This window comes from Lepisma saccharinum, chromosome 20 (genome assembly GCF_977018435.1).
Source record: "Lepisma saccharinum chromosome 20, izLepSacc3.1, whole genome shotgun sequence".
Lineage (NCBI taxonomy): Eukaryota > Metazoa > Arthropoda > Insecta > Zygentoma > Lepismatidae > Lepisma > Lepisma saccharinum.
In genome coordinates, this window is record NC_139248.1 from 7,698,414 (window position 1) to 7,718,938 (window position 20,525).

At 38.4% G+C, this 20,525-nt stretch overlaps 1 protein-coding gene across 4 annotated transcripts in view; it reads right to left on the bottom strand.

Annotated features, from left to right (window-relative positions):
• twin (CCR4-NOT transcription complex subunit 6-like twin) overlaps positions 1-20,525 on the bottom strand; it is a 226,233-nt gene that overhangs the window by 189,023 nt on the left and 16,685 nt on the right. For all 4 annotated transcript variants that reach the window (XM_083142075.1, XM_083142076.1, XM_083142077.1 and 1 more), the window contains exon 4: positions 3,559-3,734. In XM_083142075.1, coding sequence (XP_082998201.1) covers positions 3,559-3,734 — 176 coding nt within the window. The remainder of the gene's footprint in view (positions 1-3,558; positions 3,735-20,525) is intronic.

Below are 20,525 nucleotides of genomic sequence, written 5' to 3' on the forward strand. Positions count from 1 at the left end.
TGGTTTTCTCTTTCTTCTTCTGTGATAAACAAATAAAGAGAAGTAAGTTCGCTGCGAGAAGTGCCATTGGTACGACGCAAAAGTTTTCATGGGGGAAAAGAATATTATATTTCCTAAGTATTTGCGTGCAAGCGGGAATTCACAGAGAGAAAGTGAACAGTGCACATCGTGAAGTTAAACACAATGCTGTGGAAGACAATTTTCCTCTGATTCGCGAGTGTACGGTGTGCAAAAAAGTGACAAGTTTCGTGTTATATTGTAGGATGGCGGTCAAAGTACGTGTCCGTTTCATCATCTTCGCACAGTGATTTACGTTTCTTTCTGTGTCCTGACAAAGAAAGTTCCAATCAAACTTCAAGTGGTGAATGCTACTGTGATAGAACATTCTCCAAGTAACTGAAAATTTCCCCTTGATATGTATGGAGTTGACTGTCCAGCAGAATGGCTACGATCGTAAGTACTGCGCATCATTGAACTTCACCGGGCACTTCTATGGTAAAAATCTTGACCTCGTCTAGTTCCTTCAAGCTGCTTGATGTCAAAGAAGCTGAATTTAAATCTCTGTCGCATTAGAAGTACATTAACAAGATTATGCCGTGCATTGGGATAAATCATACCTAAGCCCCACGACAGGTTAACCTTGCAGCAACTTTTCGCATATATAGACCCAAACGTGCGCGCAGAAAATAGTTCAGCTGCAATACTGCGGATTTTATCACTGTCTGTGATATGAACAGCTCAGCGGTTAAGGTGAGACTGGAACAGGGATGCTGAGTGCCGCTCTAGAGTGGATTGATACATAAAACCTGCTGCAAACTTAACCTGTCGCGGAGCTTAGACAGTTTATGATTGGTTCTCAGAAGTAACAATCTCTGAATTTCAAATATTTATGTAAATTTATAAAAATGAGCAATTATTAATTCCTTGTGTAATTCACATTATAATTCATCGTTCATTTGTTTTGCTTTAAAAGGTGATTATTCGAACATGTTATATATTCTGTAATGAAGAAGATAAAGTCGAGACCGAGAATTATTTCCTTTGTAAGGATCCTTGAGTATCTTGTATCAGAGTATTGAATAGCTCGTTCATGTTAGGAAAGAATAATTTTGTGTGCTCTTGTTTATTTTGATTTCAATGAATATAACTGTTCTAAAAAAAATTTCATGTCTTTGTAGTTATGTTTTACTTTACTTAATTATGGTTTATGTTTTAAGTTCATGCTTAAATTTTTAACTAGTGTTCGTGTCTCTCTGGACACTAATACTGGCTAGTACTATAGGTGGGAAAAATCACCCCTCCTGCGCTAGATGCCTGATACTTTGATCCGGGGAAACAGAGTGTGGATATTTCATTCTAGAAGAATAGTTCTCCCCACTCCAGGTATCGTCATAGTCTGCCTAAGGAAAGCAAAAGTGGTACATTCAAGAAGAATATGCCCAATACTTAAAATGGTATTCCAGACACGACACTTTAGACAATCCAGCCCTTGCAGTAAGTTGCCATGTGCGAGATGGCTGTGTCCAATATGCAGCAGATTTAGAACAACTTCTTCAAGAGAGGAACGGTATGACGAACGACACAGCTGGACTAACTGGTTTCCTGGTAAGTACATTCTTATAAAGATATTTCCTGCCTTTAATTTTCACGTGATTTTTATCCTCACCAGAAGAGAAGAAATCTGATAGAAATGTGTCCTCAACATCAGAATCAAAGGTTGAGTTGATTCCATTCATTGATGCGTCTGGGTTTGTAGGAGACAACTAACAAAGACTTCTAAACTGGTGAATTCCTTGTCAGTGGAGAAGGAGGCCACTTATTATGGAATACATTTATGTATCAATTCCTCAGGAAGGTTCGGAAGAAGTTTCCTACCCTGTGTAGATTCGTGACATAGGTCATGGCAGGTTCATTCTTTTACTGGATTCTAGAATGGATCATGTCTTTGGCTAACCTAAGGTGACCTTTCTATGGGAACATATTCCTTTTGTTATAAGAAAGGGTGGCTAAATTTGGAGAAAGCTTTATGCCAGCAGAAAACTATTCCGGGTTGCCAAGGTCAGAGTTGTTTTCTTTTGCACATTGTTCCAACAACTGATTTCCACCAAATTTTCAAATTTAAGCAAAAACTGGTGCACTGTCAAGCTTGCCTCCCGAAAACACAGGCATTTTAAAGGATGTGGCACTAGACATGTTAGGTTGATCATTCCACAGATCTTCTGTATCAGGCATTGCTTCAACTTTGATACCCTGTATTCGCTTGGTTTGCTATTGTTGAAACAATCAATTGGGTCTTTCTTTTGAAATGCATCTCATATTAAGTCCCTCTGATACACCCTTGTGCACAAGTGACCATCCCACGTGAAAAATGCCATGGATATACAGGAGAGGAATGTAAGTGCCAAAATACTTGAACGTGTATATGGGTGCAATTATATGTCTAAAGAACCATGGTTGATCCACCTAACCTACTCATGTGAGCATAAGCTGGACTTACACAATGTGAAGGTGGTCCAGAACACCACTTCACATTTGTACAGTGGCTTCATTTTGGTTGTATTTGTTAGTTGTGAAGTTAATAGAGGAAGTATTTGCATACATGACGTCAGACGTGCTTCTCTCCGATTGGTGCACCTGAAAAGGAACTGGAGTGTTCACAAGCAACCTAGATTTCTCGTCCCCTTGAGTTCTGGGCAGCACACTGGATACATCACAGCACACGAACACTTCAGGTATTTGGGTGGTTATTTGAAAAATAAGATACAAAAGTGAGCGTCAGAAGTTAAGAGAATCGAACAAGTAGACAGCTTTAAATATCTTGGGTGCATCATAAGCAGTGATATGAAATGCAGTCAAGAAATAAAAGTGAGAGTACCAATGGCGCAGGAAGCCTTCAATAGAAAGAAAAATATTTTCTGTGCATCTATGAACAAAGAACTGAGGAAAAGACTAATGAAATGCTTTGTAGCTCTATTTGGTGCGGAAACTTGGGCACTGAGAACAAATGAGGAAAAGCGACTGGAAGCTCTAAAATGTGGCTATATAAACAAATGGAACGGGTGAAATGGACTGAAAAAGTGAGAAACAACAGACTAAATTCCTGTTAGTTACACAGATTACACATTTAGTGCACTTACGCACTACTTCATATGGTTTAGCAAGTTTGTTGGGTGATAAATGTTAAACTTGTGAAACAAAATTATGTTCACGAGATATTTGTCTGTAAATTAAAGCGAAAGGTTACAATTGTTAATTAGTGCAATGAAATAAAAAAGGTCAAAATAATTATCTTTTTAATTGAAAGGCATTGCTGGTGATTAATATTAATCTCTTAGTTAAAAATGAATGTGTCACAATGTCTCGGTCCTTTCCACTGTGCTGTCACATCAGCCTCGATTCATTGCGGGAGTCTTGTCCTTCAAGAAATCGAGGTGGTGATATTGGGTTCAAATGTCAGACTCAGTTTAGATATGATTTTTCTCCAATTCTGGTTCCAGTATGTTTCTGTCAACACACACTAACTTCATCACATCCCTAGAAATAAGAAACTGCACCTACCTCGAAGGTTGTCCAGCATGTAAGATAACAACTTCTGAGTCCCGTTGGGCTCACAGTAGATTGTCTGAATCTCCTTTGTAAGTGGATTTCCATTCAAGCCCAGAATGTGAAGCTGAAACAGTTTCCCTATCTCGTATGGTAACACACGAAGGTAATTGTTATGCAGTAGAAGTTCCCTGCAAATAGAAAATAAATACATGAGGGAAAAAAACAACAAAAAAACATTTACATCCTGCATACAGAACATCCCAAAATAATGTTTGCACTGGTTGAACGTTAATAACAAACTATTAATGATAACTTGACTGAACTTTATGTACAAGGCACGTCCAGAAAGTAAGATCTGTTTGCAAATTTATGGTGCAGCTGCACTGCAATCGCAGTGTGCATGCACGCCGAGTAGTTGGACCCATTGGCAAGGCAGAGAGGTCAGTGTTAGAGAAGACAGAAGTGCAGACGCTTCGTAATGGGTTCAAGAAAATCAAAACACCCGCCTATGTGAAGTGCGCTCAGTCATACAGTTTTTGAATGCACAGAACGGTGAAGTATATGGTGAACAGATCATGAATGCCTCGATCGTACGGAGATGGGTGCGACAGTTTAAAAAAGGACGCAACAATGTGCATGATGAGGAACGCAGTGATCAACCATCTCTGGTTACAGATGAATTGGTCCATGCTGAGGACAGAAGATTAAAGAGAACCGATGATTCACCCTGACAACACTGTCTCTGAATTCTCCACAAATTTCCCGGTCTCTGCTTCATAAAATTATGTCGGACAGACTGAACTTCCGCAAATTGTGTGCCAGCTGGGTCCAGTGCTCGCTTACAGAAGACCACAAAAAGAACTGAAAGGAGAGTGCATTACTGTTCTTGGCACGGTACTGTGAGGAGGGTGATGACTTTTTGAATCGCATCGTGACCCGGGATGAGACATGGGTGTTGCATGAGACTCCGGAAACAAAACGAAAAGTCAATTGAGTAGAGGCACACATCCTCGCCACGAAAGACCAAAGCCAGACCGGTTCTGTCCACTCGGAAGGTCCTGTGCATTGCTCGTGAACTTCTTGGAGCATGGCGAAACCATGAACACCAAAACCTATTGTGAAACTCTATGAAAAATGCATCACATAATCCAAAACAAGGGATGTGGCATGTTGAGCCGTGGTGTTGTTTTCATTCACGACAATGCTCGTCCTCATATGGCAGCTGCAACGCAATGACTCCTCACAAACTTTGGCTGGGAAACATTTCCTCATTCCCCATATATATATCCCAGATCTCGCACCCTCTCATTTTCATCTCTTTTTGCACCTGAAAGTTTCCTTGCTGGCCAGAGCTTTGAGGATGATGATGCAGTTAACAAGCTGTTACCACTTGGTTATCAACAAAGGCGGAATCGTTCTCTGACATAGGAGTGTCCCAACAGGGATGGCAATTATGTTGAAACATAGTCCAAGCACTGTACTTCATTGTGCAATAGCGTTTTGTTAAATTTTGTGTTTTTTCTTTTAAATTGGCCAATGGAACTAACTTTCTGGATGATCCTTGTATTTGAAGCTGCAAAGTCTACATTGAGGTCCACCAAGCAGTAGATATTTGTATACACAAAAAATGGCAGTGGTGAGCAATTTTTATTTTGAGAAACATAAGTAGTGTCCAATATCCACTCAGATATCGTGATGTAACACCATTATATTTCTACCTGTGAAGAACAATGTGTATGCCACCAAGCCAAGGACACTGGATGACGTGATACATGCGATTGAAACTACTTGTGCTTCCCTTCACGTGGAAACCATATCTGCAGTTTCTTGATTAGTTCTAGAGGGCTGCAATGAGCATTCTTCGCTCAATTGGCAAATAGTTCACACGGGCAAAGCTAGATGGCATACAGAATTGATAGTTCTTCCGCTCTAGCGATAAAAGCTCTATGGTAGTGGGCACCCAAATATGGATCGTGAAGTAAAAGACGAAGTGAAATTGAAAATTAGTTGAACATAGTCATCATATCTATGTTAAAATGCAGTTTGAATTACTAAAATATTTGACAAAGAAATAGATTATTATGGGCTGAAACTACCTAGGCTAACATTTTGTGTTTCTACTAGGGATGGGACCGATTATTTTACCTATATATAAATACCTCGATCCTATATATCGATAAATATCTTATAATTTACTGCAAATTTCTGCCATTTTGTTGTAATTTTTATGGATAATCTCCATGCCATTCTTTCTAAAAAAGTAAATGTCTAATATTCAACTTCTTTTGCACTGAAGTCACCTTGAAACACACATTTATTAAGGAGATCAATGATCATTTCAGGTTCTTCAAGGACCATTTCTAATTTTATATCGGATCGGTAGAATATCGGTTATCATATCGGGCAAAATTTCATATCGGCCCATCCCTAGTTTCTACGATTATTGTCACATTAAAATGATGTTCGATTGAATGTTTTAACGGCAATTTGCATTTTATTATTTTGCAGAATATGATTATCCTTTTTCGTAAGTGAACAATGATGTACCCATACTTATTGCAATGTGATACGATATTTGTAATTGCTTAGGCAGGTCTGTCAGCATCTGTATCCATTTTACGTTTCAGTCTGTAGACATATGTATTGTAAGTAAGTCCTACATAATAATATACGGAATTATGATTTAGAATTGTAATTGCATAGAGTGGTTTCCTTCCATAGATGGGTTTTAGGTGACAGTGCTGCTTATTAGGTTCTGAAATACGGAATTGTTCGGAATCAGTTCGGTGTTACAGACAATGCATTGCTGCCGATGGTGCTCAATTTGAATATCTATAACTTTAAGGAATGTGACACCAAAAAAAATCATACTTGCTGTTGTTAGTGTTCCTGTTATTAACGTTCAGAATGTAAACACTATTTTCGAACACTTTCCATGTTTATTTCTATTGCAGTCTACAGTTATTACAAGCACAAAAACACAGTTTTTCGTTCCGACGTTTCAGGAGAACAAACGCTTCCTTCATCGGACATTATTTTTAGTTTATAAAGATACAGTTATAACAATGGTTAAAAATTTTTATAAAAAAAATCAGTTATACAATGAATGTTGTCAATGTTACATTGTTGTAATATAGCTCAAAAACTAAGTTCCAATAATAAGGATATCAAAAATGAAGAAGAAAAGCTTTTCAGTATAGCAAAAGAAAATGGCTTTAGGACTAACAGAATAAACCAAATCAAAAAACGAATTACAAGAAAAGTAAGAGATAAAAGAAAAGAGGACAAGGATGAGAAATCTGTTGAAAATAGATTTGTTTGTATTCCATTCCACAAGGGATTCTTACATAAAATTGCAAACATTTTTAGAAGATTTAATTTCAAAATTGTTTTAGATCACCAAGGAGTTTGCAATGTACATTTAATGAATACAAAATGAGAAAATCTGTAGATGTGGAAACCACAGGAATATATAATATAAGTTGTTCTTGTTCGAAGGATAATGTAGGACAAACAATGAGGAAAATGGCATTATGATGGCACGAACACGATTTGGACATTACAAATTTAAACCCAAAAACAGTAGTGTCAGCTCACATCATTGAGGAGAAGCATATGATTAAAAAGAGAAGGGTTTTAAAAAGAGTGACGGAAACATAGATTTGAATGTCTGGCAAGCTTCGTTCATTGCAGAACAATACTGGAATAAATTAAATAATGAAACTGGTAACACAGACCCAATATGGAGTTTTCTTTTTCACGAGTGGAGTAGGCCACCATCTTTAAAATTTAATGTAACGGAAAACATCAAGAATCTCTGTGACAGCAATGATGACTTTGAATTGCCTGATGATATTTGTTGGGATTCATAATTTTTTAAAAAAGGTAATCAAAATTTTTTATCTGAAAAAATAATAAAACAGACTGCTTATTTCACAGTTAAGTTGCTATATTACAACAACGTAACATTGACAACATCCATTGCATAACTGATTTTTTTTTGTAAAAATTTTTAACCATTGTTATAACTATCTTTTTTTAATCAAACTTAACCTTTAGTTTGCCGCGTGGGTCTGACGAAAGTAAGCCCAGTGTCGCCGAGGCCTTTGAGCGCGAAACTTAAATTTGTATACTTATTGGAGAAAAATCGTAATAACTCTGGCACTATGGGACCAATCTACTTCGGATAACTTTTGTTTTGCAGCCAAAACATCAGCGCATGCAACCACAGGGGGGGTTACGGGCAGGGACTGCAACCCCTGAATGTCAATGAAAAAAACATAAAAACGTGGAGTTTGCACCCTCTTTCTTTCGCTATTTTGGGAAGATCACACAAACTTTTGCCTTTTTTTCAACGAATGGATCTTTCACAACAGAAAGAAACTTGTTTCATGTTTGTGGGTTCAATACAATTTCAATAATGAGCCAAAATGTAAAACTCTGTTGTTGTTTTTTTCGTTTTTTTTTACAAAAAATAGCCAATTTGCATATTACTCATAAAATTGTTATAACTCTGACACTATGGGACCAATCAACTTCGGATAACTTTGTTATGCAGCTAAAACATCAGGCATGCAACCATGTACAATTCAGAACCCCCAACCGAGGGCAGTTTCAGGCTAAGGACCCGACCACCGAATTTCAATGTGAAAATAAAGAAAAATCTGGAGTATCTTCTCGGGCTATTTTGGGAAAAAGATGCAAACTGACACCACCCCTTAGCGAGACCTCCTGTTGCAAGCAAGCTCCCAAACTTCATGAACAAAGACGACTCTGTGTGTCACATTCAGCATTCTTAGCTGGATGGAAAACAGAGTCATAAATAGCAAGCGTTTATGGCTTCTCTGTCAACTCAGGACTCGAACACGTCACGTGGTCTTGTTGGAAGGGAGAAAGTTAGGATGACATGATGGTGAAACTTGTTCGGAAAAAGACTGTCAGCGCTTCCACCCCAATATAAAAATATAAGTGTGGCAAACCCTCGATAATTTTATCTAAAGCTGCATGGTTAAAAAATAAACGAAATTACGACAAGACACTTTTTTTTTTGGTTTAAATTTAAACCAAATTTCAACTAAAGGATAAAAGGGGGAACCCCCCCCCCTGCCCCGAAGAAGCCCTCCTCCACCCACATACTTTCGGGGGTATGCACTCTTTTGTCCTGGTGCCTTTAAATAACAGTACGTCAATTTCCTCAGATTTTTGGTGGTTTTCCCCTTTTTTTATGTTTTATTTATTTCATACAAATGTACAGATATTATGTAACAAATACGTGTAGACATTGTTACAAATACATATAGACATTAATGAAAAGATACAGGTTTTTAATGTCCAGAGCTAGTTCTGGGAGACAAAACAGACCCTTTTGTTTACCTTGATGTGGTATACCTTTTGATTATTGTGGTTGTACGTCAGTATTTGTCCTATTTTGGTTTTAGAAGTGTTTATTGAAACATATTTCAGGGAATGTGATTTGAAATTAATTTTGCAGTATGGTGGTTTTAAGTGAGTATTGAGTTTTAGAAAATAAGTGGTGTTAGGTGTACGTTTATTCAATTAAATGTTTCTTATATATAGGGAGAATAATATGAGTTGGATATTTAATAATAATTATAATAATAGTAATGATAATAATAAAGTAAATAAATAAATATCTTGAGTGCAGAAAACTTAATACCAAGCTATAAGGCTACAAATGGTATTAGTTTCTTATTAACTATTATGTAGTGATATTGTAGTTCACCATATTATTATTTACTAACATATAAATTTTATAAAACTAGTATGGTGAGGATTATATACAGGGTGACTGGTAATTAGATGTATTCCCTGAAAGGGGTTAAAGTAGAGACAATTTGCAATAAATTTGACCATATGATACCCCGTCCGAAAATTAGTAGTTTTCGAGATAATCGAGTTTCAATTGTTTTTTTTAAAAAATGACAATTTTCCACATAAAAAGTTGAATTGAGAAAAAACTGCTCATTGTATGAAACTTATTTCAGCGTTCTGATAGCTAACAAATAAGTGGTTCGTTTTAAAAAAAGTTTTTCCCAAATAACAATCACATGTAAGTAACGGGTGGGTCTAAACTTACAAGTGATGATAAAAAATTGCACTCTTAGTTTACTTGGCAACGTATTAATAAAAAAAATGGCATGACACGAAGCGTACAAATTACGTAAATTACTTCCTTGATTCATCAGCTATCCAACAAGGTACAAATGTTGCTAAGATTCACATTTGTCTACAAGAAATAATACTTCATTCATCTTCATGTGCATGGAATCAATGAACAATACAATTAAAGAACATTACACGTCTTGCTCAAAGTGGGCACCTCCGTTACGAATGCAGGCACGCAGGTTTTTACGGGTCAATTGGTCTCTTAACTCGTGATGTGATGGTGTCCTTGATGTGTTGACCAGCTGTTAAGATCCTCTCCCTGAGCTCTTCTTGCGAGTTTACCGGTGTCTTGTCATGTGGCTCCAAATGTAAAAGTCGCAAGGCGTCAAATCGATCGGGGGATCGAGCTGGGCAGTCATCATGCTGATAAATCATGTCACGTCTTGTAGCTAGAGGCACATCCTCCAACAACATTGCCATCAAGTTCCGCAAAAAATGTTCATAAGTGATGCCATTTAAGATTTGGGGCAGGAAAAATGGCTCGATGAAATGATTGTTGATTACGCCCATCCATACTTCTGCCTGGGCGTGTGACAGTGGCTGGATGAAAATTACCCAAAGAAATGGATTGGCCGAGGCGGACCGATTCTGCCTTGCTCCACGTTATGCCATTCCCTCAGTATTTTGGTGTTTATGTCCAAGACGGTTTCTACATGCGTTCCAATTAGTTCTATAATTTTTTCTTCGTCCCCTTTTCTGAACCAGTATTTCAATGCACGTCTTTTTATTTCTTTGTCAATGGGCTTGGTTCCTGTTACCACGAGGAGTGCCAGAGTTCAAGTTGTTGTAAAAGAACCTGTCACTCTCAGCAGCAACTTTCCTTGAGATTACCTTATTTTTTTTAATATTGCTAACTCCTTTTAGACTGCTGGCTCACACTGGGAATCCATATGCTAATATAGATGGAATCCATGGACATTTTGGTGTATTTTAATGGAATTTTGAATTTTGAGGTTCCAATTGTTGCTATTTATCCAGCTTTACTTATTGTTGTGGTTATATGTTCATTAAAAAAAGTTTTTCTGTAGGGTCATTCCTAGATATTTTGCAGTGTTAGCCTTTTTTAAATCTTGTCCTCTTAGCTTTATGGTTGGGTGTCTTTTTAATTTTCCTTTAAGTATCGTATACTGTGTTTTATGTTTTGCAATATTTAGTTTGGCTTCATTGCACCAATCAGCTAAAAATGTTTATTGCTGTTGTTGATTGTGTCTCTATTGCCTTTCTGGAATTCCTTTCAATTATTAGTAGGATGTCATCAGCATGTGAGATTGTTTTCATTATTTCAGCTACTGTTTTCAGTTTATCCAATGCTGGTTCGAGGTTGATGTTTCAAAGTTCTGGTCTCAATATGGACCTCGTGGGCAGCCTTTGTTTATTAGAATTTGGTGTTATTAACTTTACTTCTTGATTTCTGCAATATTAACCTTTTTTTAATGTGTTAAACAGGTGCGGCGACCATAAGTTGTTGAGCGCACCTGCAATGTCGACTAGGATGGCTAGCTACCAGATACTTTGCCTCTGAGCTCTCCACTACTTTTCCCAGTGTGCACAATGCATCCTCAGTGGATCTTCCCTGTGTGAAACCAAACTGATCTGTATTCCTTTTTTAATTTCTAAATTCTTTGATTCTCTTTAGAAGTACTTTCCCCTGAAGCTACGATTTTATTAAAGTTTCATCTCTTTTGGGTTCCTTCTTAATCACCACAACATTTGCCTCCTTCCAGGATTTGGGAAATGCCTTCCGTATAAGACATTCATTGTAGAGTTTCGTCAGGAAAGTTTTTATTTTTGGTTTAAGTGCCTGTACTGTCTCGACAGGTATGTTATCAGGACCCGGGGCTTTCTTCCTTTTAAGATTTATAATTTATATTTCTACTTCCTCTGTGGAAAAGGGAAGAATGGACATGTTCATGTATGGTATGTCCAGGTTAGTTCTTATCTTCTTATTTGTATCGTTGTCTCTTTGTTGTAGGGTCATCATCCGGCAGGAGCCCATGCAAAAGCAACGTGCAGCAAGTTTCTGTTTTATTTTCTGCCGTAGGTGGGTATGGGCTCTCTCATCTTAATTTTTTCCATCGCTAGTTTGTAAGGGAGTCCCCATTTGTCTTTTTTGGAATTTGTTCCCACCTTTCATCCTTCAATTTAGCTAATTCTTCTTTGCACTCCTTTTTCTTCCTTCTGTATATTTCAAAGTTGGCTTTATGATATCCGTTTATCCTCGTTTTCTGATACATTTTCGTTGCTTTTCTTGAGTCTTGTTTTAGTTTTGTTAGTTTTTTTGTCCAGAGTTCTGGTTTCCTTGTATGTATTCTCTCTGGTGTTGTTTGTTTGATTGCTGTCATTATATTGTGTGTTAGTTCTTCCATTAGAGTATCAACACTTTTTGATCTGTCTATTTCGTTTAGAATTTGTACAATCTGTAGTCATTTCGGTATATTCATTTTCCTCCAATTTAGTATCTTGTGCATGTGGTCTGTGTTGTATGTTACTGGGCATTGTGAAAGAATTTCAATAAAAAATGTTATGATGTTGTGGTCACTTGACGTTTTCATATCATGCAATTTTTTGTGTCATGTATTGTGTTACTGAGGGTTACATCTAGGTTTGAAGTGGCTCCAGCTCTTCCTCGGTATGTTGGAGGGTTACTCGGCATATTTACAACATTTAGATTTTGCTCCGCTATACGAGGGTGGTTCAGCATGCTCCGCCCCTGACCCATTTCCATCGATAGTAGAGACCTGTAATTTTATATGTAACATTGTTCATTCTTTAGACTAATATTCACAAAGTTTCAAGAATTTACAACAATTTCTCTCTTTGTTACACGTTGATGATCAGTAAGAAGTGTAGCCACATGTGATACAATGGAAAAATCTGAGGTCCGAGCAGTGATAAAATATTTACTCAAGAAAAATCTAACACCGAAAGACATCCATGCAGATATGGTGGGAATTCTTGGATACTCTAGCCCCTCATATGATCCAGTGAAGAGATGGTGCCGTGAATTTAAATGTGGTCGGCAGACCTGCGAAGATGAGCATGGTGGTGGCTCATCTGCAACGGTGACCACAGCAGAAATGATTACAAAAGTGCATGACATGATTTTGGCAGACCGGCGAGTGACTGTCCGCCATATAGCAGACACATGTGGCATCTCAACTGGCAGTGTGGATTCAATTTTTCATCATCATTTGTTAATGGAAAATATCTCCGCACATTGGGTCCCGAGAATGCTGAAGGTCAACCAAAAGAGGACACGTCGTGTGACAAGTCAGAACCTGTTGCGGACAATAAAGGCTGACAAGCCGAAGTTTCTGAAGAGATTTGTTACAATGGATGAAACGTGGGTTCACCACTTCGATCCCGAAAGTAAACGCCAAAGCATGCAATGGAAACACTCCCAAAGAAAATCAAGGTTCAACCATCAAAGGGCAGAGTGATGGCATCTGTGTTCTGGGATGCAGAAGGAATCCTTTTGATAGATTATCTCCAACAGGGAAAGACAATCACAGGTGTTTATTATGCAAACCTAATTGAAGAATTACGTACTGCCATCAAGGAGAAACGCCGCGGAATGTTCGCCCGTGGTTTGTTGTTCCATTGTGACAATGCTCCCGCCCACACCTCCCAAGTTGCGGTGGCTGCAATTCATGCAGCAGGGTTCGAAATTGTCCCTCATGCCCCTTATTCTCCAGATGTGGCCCCCAGTGACTTCCACATGTTCCCGAACATGAAGAAACACCTTTGTGGAAAACATTTTGCCAGTGATTTCTAGGTTATGGATGTTGTGAATGCTTGGTTGCAGGACCAACCAAAATATTTTTTTCTGCTGGGATTGAAGCACTGGAAGGCCGATTGGAAAAGTGTGTTAATGTTGCAGGGGACTATGTTGAAAAGTGACAGTGATTTGGTTTTCCTACGAGGGTTCCTTCTATGTCAGGGGCGGAGCATGCTGAACCACCCTCGTAAGCTCCTCAGTTTCCATTCCCCTATTGTTAGTGGTTTTACCATGACACCAGGGAGAGGTGGATTTCGTATCCGCCATGATTTTTTTTTTTATTATTTTTTATTTTTCTACGTGTCATATACCTCACCGATTTTATTTATGTATGGAAAATCTTCCATGACTCTATTGAAAATACACATTTAATTAATGCTGCGTATGTGTCTGTTTTATCTTGTATAATTGTTGACTTTGTTCAAACGTGTTGTATCTTGCTTTGTTCGTGTACGGTTCCTGAATTGCTATTATATCTATATCTTCTTGCTCCACAAATTGCCTAATTTCACACATAGCCAATTAAGATCTATCCCCATTGATTTGTGCGACACATATCAATTTGTTAGCTACTGGTGTCTTACCTGTTGGTAGCATTTTGGATATTCTAATTTTGGCATGTGCCCTGGCGTAGTCTCCATCGACATCTTCCAGTTCAGCCTCTTCGGCAGAAAGCTTCTGCTACCAATACAGAAAGTTCCCCGTTGGTATGTTATTAAGACTTTAGAAAGATTCTATCCACTGCTTCGGGATATCGGAAGATTACAGCTTTCCCTTTCTCATCTTTGTTCCTAATCAATAGTCTAAGTGCTGTGTTTAAGATATCTTTCTCTTGGAAGTCTTGCGAGTTGTAAGTTTTTCTCAAAATTCATGTATATATTTGTTGGATTACAAGTTTCTTGTTTTACAATACTTTTTGGTATGTCGGATTTCATGTCGGGTTCAATGTCTTCGTTCCCTGTATTTTCTGTGTCTTCTCTTTTTATGTATATTACAATGTCTTCAAGAATCTCAGATGGTACATTTATTTTCCTTTTGTTCTTTGGGTTTTGGAGTAGGGTGTTGGAGTATTGTTTTCTGTGTGTGCGCTTGTTACGAGATGTTTGCTAGAATCATGTTCATCTTCACCGGTTATAAAATAAGGGAAGTAGGAGTTACTTTTTGGTGTGGATACGTTATTAGCTTTGCATGATTTTGAGGTGATTACAGAGGGTGTTGGTATAAAGGCTGGTGCTTCAGGACATGTTTACACTCATGTTTCTTTTGTTAAGAAATAGTTCATTTGCATGTTTTGTGCTTTTTTCCATTTGTCTCTTCGCTCTGTATGCCACCACTCTTAATGTGTCTCTTCCTCTTCTGCTAGTTGGTTTCATTCTTTGATTTTTTAAAGTTCTTATCCATCGTTTGTTCTGTCAATTACTCTTTGCAGCATCAGCTTGTGAGTGGGGCATTCCATTTTGTAACACTTCTTGTTCCTTATTTTCCAGGGCATGCAGGTTTTTTGTTGCGATAACTTATCACAGTTGCTCTTCTCACGAGATTCTTCACCACACAGCACCCACATGCCTGTTTGCCTTTACAGTACTTGCCCAAGATCCTGGCATTTGTGACACTTTGCTACTACAATATAATCTTTTGTAGTCAAAGACAAGAAAGGTAAGTACATTCGTTTTGAATTTAGTAGGATCTTCCTTATTTCATTAGTGACCTCCAGAACAACGTGTGTGGTTTTCCTATTCCTTGGACCTGTTTTCAATTTTAAATTGAAGCCTTTTGAGTACTTTTCCCACGTTACTTTTTCTTCTAAATTTAATGCGTAGACTTCTTCATAAAATTCTTCCTCTGTTTTCTTGGATGGGACTTCGTAAACTTTCTTATTTTAGTAGGTTCTGTTTTTATTTCACTTTTAGGATCTGATTATTTATGATCCAATTTGCTTCCTCTTTTGTAGTTGTCTCTATAATGGCTGCATTTTTCATTGTTCGTATGCTACTTATCTTGATTTTATCCTTCACTGGGTCAATAATACTTGTGAACGTTGTGCACCGGGTGCACACCTGTCTGCAGCATTGCCAACTGCAATAGATTTTCAGTACTTAAACAAGGGAACTCAAAGCTTCGTAAGCCACATCGCCAATGAAATGAGATTTACAAATGTTGCTACCCCCCCCCCCCCCACACACACACATTGAAATAGGTTTTCCGTGGCACAGGATCCATAAGTATATGTCGTAAACAACCAATATACGTATATATAGGGATGTAGGGCAGGACTGAAACATGTCACGTCACGTTCGAACAACACACTGTTCTACTGCGAACACCAGGGCTGTAGCCAGCCAGGAGCATTGCCGTTACCCTCGTTTGGGGAGGGGGGGGCAAGTACTTGGATAAACATACCAACAATAACAATAATAGTAATGAAGTAGCATGAAAGGCATTATTATCCTCATAAATCATGCAAAAAGGGGGTAGAAGTCGGTTCTCATGCATTTGTGTTGAAACAGAGGATTAGAAATATTATTGTCAACACGTCAATTTCACATTAGCTAATAATGGAAAACAAGCACACAAACTGCTTTTGAAAGAAAGAAAGTGCATGATAAATGAATTCCGAATGTACATACATATGGCATGTAACATTTTTCCATCTACAATATTTTCTCTTCACATGGAGCGACGTAAAATAAGAAATACATATGCTAACACTAAATTGTGTACATATTCAAAATTTCATTCAAGCATATATATTATTTAAATACATTACATAATCAATTCATCCAACTCGTAACAAACCAACATTAATAGCAAATAATATCACGGGCCGCCATGGCATTCTCTGTTTTAAAACTTTTCCCACTTAGATCGTTCGGCGCCCAGGGTCGACTCCAGCTACCCCCTTGCTACGGCATTGAACTTGATGAGACTGTATAATATTTTATAATATATTTCTACTTTCATAAAATTTGAAATCAAGGGGTTGCAATTGCCCCTCCATTCCCCTTCTGCAGGTGCCCTTGGCCGTCTGGAAGGAAAATGCAAGAAAAATATGAAAATTAATTCCATCTTGAGTACCCTTTAGCCCTGCTACTCTTAAATTCTGCTAGTCTGTTTTTTCTTGTACTTTAATGTTTGACCCCCACCCTGGCCCCTCCGCTAGACTTAATTTCCATCCAAGGAGTGAGCAATGCCCCCTGCCCCCTCTGGTTGCACCACTGCGTGCCTGGTTAAGGCACCATGCAATGAAAAACAATTAGTTTTCAGTGAGGAGATTTGTGTTTGCTCCATCATTCATTTAGATAAATGAAGCTGTAATATTGCATGCATTTCCTGGCAATAAGATAAAAACTGCTTGCGCTGAACTGAAATCGCTAAGTATATAAATTCTTTTTGGAGGCGAGAGCTCCTCCTAGGACTTCGTAGGATTTAGGAGCTACGTAAGTAGGCAACACTGGCTGCACCTGTCCACGTGGTGATGAAACACCTGGAGCGACACGCTGCCGGAGGGCTGTTTTCTTGCAGCAGGTTTTGCAGGTGCCCGGGTCTTGGTGAATGCCCAGTTACCTTGTAAGCACAGAGCACCTTGAAGACCAAGAACCCGGGTAAAGATGCAAGTCGACTCGTTGCCGTGGGCAGGCGAGCAGGTATACTTGTCCCTGCAGGCAAGTGGGCAGCAGGTAGGTAAAAGCCAGACTATGCAGCCCTTTAATTTGAACTGCATACAATTTATGCACTTTGAGTGTATATATGGATGCGGGGGGAGGGGAGGAACCACAAAATTCCAAAATTTCTGAAGAAAAATGCCCCTTTCTTCCTCTGCCCCTGGACAACAAAGTACAGGACTTTGTCAAAATACACATGGTTTGGTTTGATTTGGTGTTTTAAGTCCACTTTGTGCACAGTATGGCTAATCGGGACTGGACCTATAGTTTAATGAGATCCGAACCACTATGTGCCTCCACCGGGTATCGAACCCGGGATCCCTTGATTACAAGGCAACGACGCTACCACTGCGCGATCGGGGAGGCCCTCAAAATACACATTGAAATGCACATGGAAATGATCGCTGGCATGTCTGGAACAAGAAAATAATTGCACCATTATCATACGAGCAATAGAACACGACTTGTACCCCCAAAGGACATGTCCATGCGCCACTGACTCAGTTTCAAAGGAAGCTGCCATTCCCCCCCCCTTTTTTTCGAAGAACAAAACGTGCAAGAGTCTTTACGGTGCAGAATATGTGTTAACAAAAATGTAAAAGAAGAAAATCACAAATCCAGCCAAAATTAGCTACATTATAACGTAAAAAATTCGAGCATGCCAGAGGATCTCGATCGAGACGCTCGGAATGCAAAAGGTTAATTAGTGTAAATCGGGCATGTCAAACACGCGGCCCTCGATATATTTTTGTGCGGCCCCTTTGCTATTACCTGTTTTTAAATAGTAGAGCCTTCAGATGTAGTAGTTGCTAAAATATCTGTGTTATTATATAAGACGATGTGAAATTTCACACGCTTTCCTCTTGGACAGGATATACCAGTCGGTAGGTGAAAAAGGGTGGTCGTGTTGCATTATTGGGGTGGTTGACGAATGTAGTGATTACCAGTTGTTCAGAGTCCAAGGCTAAGTAGTCTGCCTGCGCAGTTTCACCCCGGAATCTAGAATGAGGGGAGGGTTGAAGGGAAAGGGGAAGAAGCTGCCTTCGCCCAAAAACCTACTAAAGTAGCTCAAGAAAGCGAAGCTGTGGTACGCGCACGCTACGCATTGTCGGAGTTGATAGCTAAACAGTCAACACCTTTTGCCGAAGGCGAGTTTATTAAACGGTGCTTGGTAAAAGCTGCTGAAATAGTTAATCTCGCAATTATAAAAGCTTTTCAAGGCATTTCACTATCCCGCAACACGGTTGCTGAAAGAGTAACCGAACTGGCCTGTGATTTGAGTGATCAAATTAAAACAAAAGTGTCAAATTTCATTGCTTATTCCATCGCTTGTGATGCGAGTACAGACATCCGTGGTGTAGCTCACTTACCTGTGTTTCTTCATGCATGTGATGAGGAGCTATTGGACATTGTACCATTGCATGACACTACTACCGGTGAGGATATATTTATTGCTGTTCGTAAACTTTTGCAGAAGTATGATTTACCTCTGTCAAAGTTATCCTGTGTATCTACAGATGGTGCCCCTTCAATGACGGGAAAAAAACAATGGTTTTGTGACATAACTGCAATACGAATTTCGTGAAACTTGTGATAAACACATGTTCCATCATGTGCATTGCATCATTCACCAAGAGGTCTGTTCAAAAGTAATCAACATGGAAAGTGTGATGAAGCCTGTGAAAAAAGCTATCAACTTCATAAGATACCGTGGCTTAAACCAACGACAATTTTCTGCTTTCTTAACAGATTTAGACAGCGAATATTCTGGAGTGCCCTACTACACAGAAGTGTGCTTGGCTATCGTGTTCTATGGTTCTTGAAAGATGAAATATGCCAATTTTTGGAAATGAAAGAACAAGACACCAGCCTTTTTTCGCAACCAACGTGGTTACAAGATCTTTCCTTTCTTGTTGATATAACGAAACATTAAAATTTAAAACTGCAAGGAAAAGATCAATTAATCACAAACATGAATGATCAAGTCAAAACATTCGAGCGTAAGTTATTGCTTTGGGAAAAACAGTTAAGAAACGAAGACTTGACGCACTTTCCAACTTGTTCTAAATACAGATCAAGTTCAAAGGACCCTGTTTTGTACAAAAAGTACGCCGAAAAAATTCAGGTTTTGAATACTGAATTCGGGAAAAGGTTCCACGATGTTTGTTCTTTTGAAGACAAGATCTCCTTGTTTTCAGCCCTGTTTACGACTGACGTAGAAAAAGTGGCAGCACATTTGCAGATGGAAGTAATTGAAATTCAGTGCGACTCAACTTTGAAACAAAAGTACAGCGAAGTGGGTATCCCTGACTTTTACAAGTACTTGCCTGCACATTTTCCAGAAATCCGCAAATTTTCATGTGAAATAATTTCCATGTTCGGTAGCACTTACCAGTGTGAAAAACTTTTCTCACTCGCGAAAGGAAACAAGTCACCAACGAGATCCAGATTTTCAGACGTTCATCTTAGCTGTGTTCTGAAAGTAGCTGCTTTGAATAAGATGTCTCCTGATATTGATAAGTTGGTGGCAGAAAAAAGATGCCAGCTGTCAGGCAAGAAGCAATGATCAAGTTTCAATGAATGTTCAATATACTTTATTAAGTGTTATGTTAAAAGTGTTATGTTAGCCATTCTTTAAAATAAAGTATTAAAGATAATTTAATTTTTTTCCTTGCGGCCCGCCCTATCTAACACTACTGATTATTTGGCCCAGTTCATATTTTGAGTTTGACATGCCTGGTGTAGATGGTACTAGTATTCACTGGTCCAAGGGTAAACAATAGGAACAAGAAGTTGCAGTATGCCTGAAATGGACATTCAAATTTTATATAAGAAGTTTAAAAGTTCACTTGTAACCTTACACAGAGTTGTGGAAATTGTAGGGAGGCTAGATGCTGGTTTTGGCAGATCATACATTGAGCATTGGTACAGAATATTTTTTTGCATGTTACTGACAATAGTTCTACATTAACATGCAATGTTTGTACATAAAAATAAACTACAATGAGTCAAGTTCCTTTGACAGATATTTTCTATTAACTCCTTTAAAACACGGGACCAGTAAATACAGTTACGATGTGAAAAAACAAAAAAACACAAAAAAAAAAGAAAACCTAACTGCTGGTGACCCTCTGTCATCAATGAGAAAGTGGTAAATGTTGCATTGTTTATGAAGATGGTATTTAATATTAATATTTTCTTATACTTCTAGCTCAAGGAGATGTGTTATAGTGAAGTAATGGATAGTTTTATGTAGTTCATTTATTACATCATTATGTCACTGTGATAGTCAAGTTCCTCCCTTGTTAGGTTTGATACTGTACTAATTTCAAATTATTTTCTTCTTTACAGGT